The sequence below is a fragment of the Cariama cristata genome, unplaced genomic scaffold (assembly GCF_000690535.1).
Source record: "Cariama cristata isolate BGI_N322 unplaced genomic scaffold, ASM69053v1 scaffold8399, whole genome shotgun sequence".
NCBI classification, from domain to species: Eukaryota; Metazoa; Chordata; class Aves; order Cariamiformes; family Cariamidae; genus Cariama; species Cariama cristata.
This window is the reverse complement of record NW_009637359.1, coordinates 22,032-30,814: the sequence shown is the minus strand read 5'-3', so window position 1 is coordinate 30,814 and position 8,783 is coordinate 22,032. Positions and strand designations below refer to the sequence as shown.

The window sequence follows — 8,783 nt, the reverse complement described above, 5'->3', positions numbered from 1 at the left end:
GATTTGTATCTAGGCACAAGCAATTCTTTAGCTGCAAAAGGCTTTGATTGAGAATTCCAAAGTTGGTAAAGTGACAATAGTATTTAATTTTAGCTTTTGTCTAAATCGTGCACACCCCCAGCGCCCAAGTGCACACTTGTAATTCTCTTTAAAACTTGTCTGCTTTGGCTGTGTGTGAATTTGGAAGTGGGATGCTTAATTGTATGCTCCTGACAAACTGTTTTCCATTTGGCTAAAGCTACTGTCAGGTAAGTTAAATAAATAAACAGGAGCTCTTGAGTATCTTTCATACAGAAAAAAAATTGCATCGCTGTATAAACCCGTGTTATTCGATGGTTTCTTTGTGGCATTATTAGTAAAAAAAATAATAATTTGGAAAGGCCTTGAAAACTGTATAATTGATCCGGATGAGTGGTATTTTTTGAAAACATACTCAAGAAGAGACGATATACAAGTGGTGTGCTTCACGCCCTGCAATGTTTGAGGGAAGCAAGGGAGGGAGAGCGCTGACTGCGTCACGAACACCAAGTGTAGAAATCGGGCATGCGCAAACCGACACAGCTTTCTGGGTTTTCTTGCTGAATTGTCAGGTTTAGCATATGTTAATTTCTTTCAATCTGTTTTATGAAGATTTAATCATTAGTTGAGTTGTGCGCACATTGTTTCATAAACTATTGTGGTACACAACAAATTGAGAAGGTAAGGAGGGATATTTATGTCATATAAGGTGAACGAATGCTGCTAGGAGTCAGATGACTGGAATATAAATCTGCGGTTTTCTAACTGGAAAGGTCTTTTACCTTGACATGATGCATTTCTTTTCCTCTAGTTTGCAAGTCATGTGCTCTCCGAAGATTTTCCATCCAGCCTGCCCAGCAGAAGAAGATTCCAAACCGGTATTTGGGCCAGCCCAGCCCCTTCACACACCCGCACCTTCTCAAACCAGGTTAGGTTCAGGCCCAGTATGAGCCAGTCATTGGTATTCTTTCTTGTCTCTATTTTGCTGAAATGTCTAGGACAGAGTATTGATTTACTGCGTCATAGAGGTGTCCATGGTTTTGCTTGTTTATGATTACCTTCATTAGGCAGTAATTGTATTTAGTAGCTAATTTCCTTGTCTGAGATGATACTGATTCCAAAAATGGGCTTCACGTGTTGGCTTTTTAACTTTTTCTCATGGAGTGCTCGGTGTCGCTGACTTGAGTACTGCAGACCTTTCGTGGCAGTGGCATTTTGTGAACTCGTTGTCCTGCAGATACATATGATTTATATTAAAGTTCAGCTTTCTGCAGGCTGAACTGCCAGAATGCTTCATATCCAATGTCTTCTGAGTCACAAAATAAAGGTGTCGTTAGAAAAAATGACTGGGGAGAGACTTACTGATAGATGGACACCACTTGGCTAAAGAACATGCCCCCTTCGGAGAGTATTCAAGCTGTGAGAAAAAGAAGAAAAAGAGACTTGTGGTTATAAAGTTAGGCAGTAGTGATGAAAGAGAAGCTAAGGTGGTGCGGTTTTATAAGATTAATGAAAATGAGCATGTAAGTATGAGATAACCGTGATTAAATAAAAAAAAAAATCAGAAGTAAAAATAGATTCAAGAATATGTCCAGGAAAACATTCTGGTTCTGTGTTCTTTTTCCATAGACAGGTGTACAGGAAGAACAGATGAATATATAACCATATACTTCCAGATTTAATTGTAGAATAATTCAGGTCAGAAGGAGCCTCACAAAGTTAGCAGGTCCGCCCTCTGCTCAAAGCTGGGCTAACTTCAATATTAGATCAGGTTGCTCAGGGCACCGATTAACAGCTCACGGTAAATGAGGCTTACTCTTTAAAAGTACTCACAGCTGAAACACTGGAAGTGAATTCTAGCTGCCCGTAACAATTTTCCATTTAATAAAGGAGTGGTGTGTTCCTTAAAATAATACAACGTTGTTTTATTGCAATTATTGTTTTAAAAAGCAAATGCCTTTAAGGCAAAGTGAATTTCAAGGCCTGGCAGTCAGAAGACAAATGGAATTCCCATGTTCCACCCTACTGCAGCTTCTCAGCTTTGCTGGACTGCGGTAGTTAGAAAGCTGACTGGAATGCAGTGGAGCATAGGAAATTTGCAGCGTAATATTGCAGAAATGTGAGTCAGATTGCATTAAAACAGTTTCTGTGTTCTCTGTCATTTCTAGATCTACAGAGTAATCGTTGTTGGTTTTGTTGGATTTTTTTGGTGTGTGTTGTTTCTTTTCCTTAAAGACTTTTACACCAAATAGGTGTTGGGGTTGTACGTTTTTGAAAAGGTGTAAAGTTTAATGCAAATATAACATATGTGATTTTCTTAAACTGTTGTAAATGAAAAACATTCTGGATAGAACTTCCCCCTTCTCACCCCACTCATGCAAGAATCCACTTACAGCACAAGTCAAATTTCAGTTTTTATTCTAGTATTGTCACTCTGCAATACATTAAAGAGGAAGAAAAGATTATGAAAGTAGAAAGTGAACAGTATGAAAATGCAATCTATGCTAAAATAGGGTATTAGCCAAAGTGCTGATTAAGGCTCATGCATTAATTTAGATCATAGTTAAGGAGCCTAACATTTTTAAAAATACATACTTCAGCTGTTGTTGGTTGTTCTTTCAACTTCCGTCTGGTTTTGGTGAGTATCTTGATCGCCGTAGTTCGTATCTTTTGTGACTGGAGCAGTTTAAAACGTACTTTCATCCGAGAGATCATTTGTTTAGTTAAAGTCCTTAGGAATACAGTTTTTAACTTTGGAAAAATCCAAATTGTTAATTATTGGGAAAAGCTGCATCTGCCCTCAAGGAGATTCCGTCTCTCAATCGGAGTCTGACGCCTGCCTGCCGTTTGTGGTTTGTTTCTGCCTGGAATCTTGTGACTGGTTAGACTCTGCAACCTTTGTGTTTTTGCCTGATCTCCTGGTATCTGTAACACTCGATCTGCCCCTTATGGTTTAGAACTAGTTGCTTTATGAGTTGACTTAGTGTGTATTTGAATAGACATTCTAGCTTTATCTGAGGAAATTAATGCTCGACCTCAGGAGGTAATCTTCTGTTCAATGTCCAGACGCTATAAAACCCATCGTTTTTCAGCAGTCAAAGTTCAGTTTGCCTTGCCCCTTCCTCTTTTTTTACACATCTCTCTGCAAACCTCCATCCGTTTTGGATGTTTGTCTAAATCTACCAGGTTTTGTGATTTTTGCCTTTGCACAGAAGAACACAACAGAAAATCCAATTGGTTGAAATTAATTTCTGTCTTTGCCTGATGGAGGAGCAGATTGAGTGAGGATGTCCTGTAGGGATGGAAGCTGAAGAGGTGCATGAGAGAGCAATGGAAAGGCTTGTGATGGATTACAATGAAGCCATGCATATGAAACGCCTCAGGGAGTAGTCAGGAATCAGGCAGGCAACTAGTAAAATATCACGAGCGCCTTGAATTTCTTGATCTGATTTGTTTTGTATTCATAGGAGAGGTAACCCCAGGATTGTCGCAGATGGAATATGCTCTTCGCCGACACAAACTGATGGCACTGATCCAGAAGGAAGGCCATGGCTGGGATGGATTGGACCACACAGTGATTCTGCTATCCAACCCCACTTACTACATGAGCAATGACATCCCCTACGTTTTCCACCAGGACACTAACTTCCTGTACCTCTGTGGGTTCCAGGAGCCTGACAGCATCCTGGTGCTGCAGAGCATTCCTGGCAAAGCACTGCCGTCCCACAAATCCATACTTTTTGTGCCCCGGAGAGATCCAAGCCGAGAGCTATGGGATGGGCCCAGATCAGGCACAGACGGGGCAATTGCTCTCACGGGAGTAGATGAAGCTTACACCATCGACGAGTTCAGGCACTTGGTGGCCAAGCTGAAAGGTAACAAAAAATGGAGAGGGAACAAGATGAGACGTGGTTTGGAGGGTCTGGATGGCGTGGGTTTGGAAGGTCATCTGTGACACGTGTTCAAGACTCGCCTGAACTTGGGGAGGTGCAGGGGGTATGACAGCATTACAAAGGCAGTTGGAAGTTCTTGTTAGCTTCTTGAGGGTCACCAATGGCAATGTAGTTTTGAAAATAATCGTTTTTCCTCTCCTCTGAATTTCTTGTCTACCCATGTGAATGCCAGCGTGCACATCTGTGAAACGTAAGGGACAGGATAAGCAAGAGAGCATTGCAAAACATGTTACTGTTTTAGTCATATCTCTTTGCTGACAGAGCCAGAACCAGGTGAAGTATAGGAAACTTCACGTATTCCATTCGTAGTAGACTTGAAAAATGATCCACACAGGGAGGTTGTTGGTCCACTCGCCCTTTTTAGCTAGATGTTGACTTACTCTTGAAATAAGAATATTGCTGTCCTTTAGATGTGTTTTTCTGCATCTGACGTCACCCATGTAGCCTAATACTTATAATCCAGGGTGAACTAAAATGCATTATAAAATGAAGCTGAAAGCTTATAACAATATAAAAAGGGCAAGTGCTTTGGGGATTACACGAATAAATAGAGTGAATTCTGGAGTCTTAAATACCATCTCAGATTCTAGTTATTTTGCTTCAAAAAAGAATTCTATTGAAAATAGAAAAGTCACAGAAAGGGCAACAAGGATAATCAAAAGTATGGAGTGTGTGTGAGGTACATGGTGAACAAACCTGCTCAGTTTGAAAAAGAGAAAATGGAAGGTAAGGTACGAGAGATGTGTATGGTTATGGAAAGCACAGAGGGGATGAGTAGGAATGATTAGTTGCTATTTTTTGTAATTTTCAAACAAAAGCAACACTGAATGAAAGGGTCACCTGCCAGGTTTTGACACCTTTTAAATTGTAGATCGTTTATGGAAGGCTTGGAATGTCAAAAGTGTAAATGGATTCAAAAGTTTTCAGTTCAGTGGGGGAGAGGTCCATGAAAAGCAGTTAATCACTGTTAGGAAGATGCAGCCTTGAAATGAAGAAACCAGACATGGGGAGGATGTGCCAAGGAAAATACTCTGTCATAAATGCCCAGTTTCTTAGAGACTTTTTGTAAGCACCTGCTAATGGCTACTGTCACCAAAAAAGGAGGGCCTAGGTGGACATTAGCTGTGGCGCAGCATAGCTTTTCTACTCATTCCCATTTAAAATGCTCCTGTGGGGAGAATGCAGGTGCTAACTCTGATGTTCTAAATAAATTTCCACATAGATAAATACGTTTCTCCTCAGTAAGTTCATCTTCTCTGAATGGCTGAAATAAGCAGTCGTTCCCCAAAGATACTCTGAAACGTAGTTGATAATGACCCTGATTTCATGCGATGGGTAAAAGGTAAATTGCCTTACAGCATCAGGGAGGACAGGCTAAATGAGAGAACGATTCAGAACATGGAGCACTGCAGTGCAATAGCTACTTAGCTTACACAAGTGCAACTTTGATACGCAAACTCTGAATGGATCCATGCAAGAGGTATATATTCAGTGATGATCATAAAACCCAATATTTGCGTAGAAGTGGGGATTTGCCAAATCTACATCCTATGAATGGCTAATCTTCCAGATTTTGAAGAGGTTGCTAGTATCCTGTGACAGTGAAAGTGTCTATATGGTCTGTAAATGCAGATTCAGAGAAAATTAATTTCTTAAATTTAGCAACAGGTCTAGTTTAGGAGGAGTGAGTTTGTTGGGTATGGGGAGAATATTTCTACATTTGTTTTCGTCTGTGCCAGCTTTTGTTTTGTATTCCAGGCGAGTCAAACATTGTTTGGTATGACTTGACGAAACCGGTGCATACAGAGCTGCACTCCGACTACATGCAGCCCCTGGCTGAGATAAAAGCTCGGAACAAAAACCACATCCAGGCCATCCGACATCTAGTGCAAAACCTTCGGCTGATTAAATCTCCTGCAGAGATTGAAAGGATGAAGATAGCTGGACGAGTGACAGCAGAGGTATGGGATTGTGTGCTCTCCAAATGAACCAGTGCATTCTTTTAAAGAAGAAAGGCGAGAGGGCTGTTGCGGGGGTGACATGGACTGGAAGGATAGCTTTGGTCTAATCTGTTACTGAACTGCTGTGTCTCAACCATCGGTTGGGCTCAGCTCCCTCCACATGACAAGGAGAAACAGGAAGGCTGCTTGGACTACCAGCTTCTCGCAACTAGCGTAACTCCGACAAAGACAAGCCAGCAGCTGTTAGACTTCGTTTAAAAGCAGTATCTATTCAGGAACATGAGTAGCCTCTTTACTCTCTTCCCAGCTTCCCCTCTCCTTCCCCGTGCCATTTTCTTTCCCATTTATCCTGTTGATTTTAAGGAAACAGGATTTTTGTGAACACGTTGCATGTGTATGTCTCCGTATTCCCCCTTCTTCGTCAAATACCTTTTGAACTCATTGGCCAATTTTAAGCAAGTCTGACAGATTCCTCAAATGCAATTATGTTTTTGTAAATGTTATTAAAATAGATAGCCAAATAAAAGAGAGAGGCACAGCTTGTACTTCTCTGAAGGAAAAGCTGCATAAGGCACTCCTATTATACGTGAGGAAATCCATAGGTGAGACAGCCTGTAAAATGCCAACCCATGGGATCAGCTTCAATCATCTAATATTTTTTCAAAAACTAGAGTCAGTCAGCCCTTAAATACAGTTTCACAGCGAACAGAGCTTAATTGGTTCTAGTCTTGACAGCGCTCTGCATTTTCAGCTGCCTCTCGTTCCTGTGTTCTGGGGCAGCTGATTTTAGGCCTTCCTCAAAAGACAGCAGGTAAGAAAAAGAGAACTTCCCTCAAGTTCAGGCTCCTTTGCTAACTGAAAGGCCCTTCTTTTTCACAGGCTTTCACAGAAACAATGTTTGCCAGCAAATCCCCAGTGGATGAAGCCTTTCTGTATGCAAAGGTGAGTACTTCGTGGTTGGAGGTGAGATAGAAGGGATGGATGCTGTTTTTCCTTCCAGGAAACTAGAAATGTCAGATCTCTCTATAATGTGCCTCCCACCATAGCACATTTCACCTTCACCCCACTCTTGTGGTTCCTAGGACATGTGGAAAAGTCAGTGTGAGGAATTCTTCAGCTGTATTTGCTGTACCCTTACTGAAGGAACGTAGTGGTTGTCTAAGTTTATCTGTTATTGGTATCTTTTCTACTCTATTTAAATACAAAATCTGCTAAACAACCAGAGATACAGTTGTTATCTTGTTTTATAATACAGGTCTATTGTACAGAATGTAAGTAGTTATAACACCTATTTGTAAAGCCTGCTTCTCTTGACTGTAGCTTCTTACTACATCAAATTACCATAGCTGTCTTAAGGCAGTGTAGACACCTGTCAGTTACAAAATCATGGCTAATTGGCCTGCACATTTGGTAAGGAATTTTGTAAGGAATTGCAGTGAGATGCCTGTTTGAGAAACGTCAGCAGGATTTGACCCTCTGTTATGACATAGATGGGCCTGTGCTGACATGGCACTGAGCAGCAGTACTGACTTGTAAAGAAAATTATTTTAATTAAAGCGTATTTTATAGATCAATTTTTCATTCCAGATCAGAATCGTAAAACCTACTTTACTACATGTAGAAATCCTGGAGTGTTGTGTCCCATGTAGTTTTGGTAATTATAGAAAAAACAGGTTATTAATATATTGAGGATATAGAGGGTCTTTATAGATGTAAGTTTATTCATTTCCGTGCTTTCATCAGCTTCATCACTCAAAAAACGTAAAGGTCTTGAGGCTTACGTTGCCTTTTTTTTTTCTCCTCACATGTCAAGGTAGTGCATGCTTTCAAACCTTCTTAGTTCAACAGATTCCTGAAAACAGATACTGCTGTAAATATGCCAGTACTTTGTAATTTTAAAAGACAACAACGAAACATGACTGTTGTCATGCTGACATTTAAGATCTTTGAAAATTTGTAAAGTCGTGTGGTGACTAAGAGCATTGCTTTATATAAGAACAAATCCTAACCTGGATTTGTGACATTGTAATGAATTTTTGATACAGTATGGAACAGCTTGCACCAGAAAGAGTTTCCATGAGACCAGATGCAATCTTAAAACACACTCTTGAAAAGTGGATAGTTTGTATTTTTTTTTCTCCAGTGTTCTTGGGAAACCTTCATGGCTGCTTTCATTTAGTGAACTCGCTTTCCAGTTTCACTTTGTGTTGTACAAATTAAGCAAACAGTTGTAGGACATGCGTTATGATAGCCACAGGGCAGTTAATCAGCTGAATCAGCACTAACGGTCTCCTCCTCCCTGAATTGGTATTCCAGTTTGAATTCGAGTGCCGGGCTCGTGGTGCTGACATCTTGGCGTACCCCCCTGTTGTTGCTGGCGGCAACAGATCAAACACTTTGCACTATGTGAAGAACAATCAACTCATCAAGGTATAAACCATATACTGTCCAGTAACTTAAACTGTCCCCATATGTGTCCCCTAGCTGCCCTTTGTTTTGACTGAACAGATCAAAACATATAGGTATATATTTTCAAGTGAGCAGGGGAAAGAAATCCTGCCCTGCTTAGTTTTACTGTCAGTGGCAGATTAACTTCACTTCATCTAGTCTCTTTCTCTCCTCTTTGCACTTGCTGCAGTATTTTCTGAACAGTGGAAGGACTTGCAGACAAGCTTGCAAATCATTTCATGTAGGGACCATGTCTGCTCCCACACCGTGTGCAGTGCTGGGTGGGTTCCTAACCTCACAAAAGAGAGGAACCACTGCAGCAGGCAGAGTGAAGGTACTGGGGGGATCTTCTGCTGTCACTTGCGTTGCTTGGCCTTGCTTTGCAACGTAAGGTGCGATAGTG

At 40.9% G+C, this 8,783-nt stretch overlaps 1 protein-coding gene across 1 annotated transcript in view; it reads left to right on the top strand.

Annotated features, from left to right (window-relative positions):
• The first annotated feature begins 833 nt into the window (after window positions 1-833).
• The window catches only part of XPNPEP3 (X-prolyl aminopeptidase (aminopeptidase P) 3, putative), a 13,766-nt gene continuing 5,816 nt past the window's right edge, over window positions 834-8,783 (top strand). Inside the window, exons 1-5 of the mRNA XM_009708297.1 lie at window positions 834-946; window positions 3,486-3,893; window positions 5,730-5,932; window positions 6,812-6,874; window positions 8,249-8,362. Of these exons, the coding sequence (XP_009706599.1) occupies window positions 3,512-3,893; window positions 5,730-5,932; window positions 6,812-6,874; window positions 8,249-8,362 (762 nt within the window). The 5' untranslated portion in view covers window positions 834-946; window positions 3,486-3,511. The remainder of the gene's footprint in view (window positions 947-3,485; window positions 3,894-5,729; window positions 5,933-6,811; window positions 6,875-8,248; window positions 8,363-8,783) is intronic.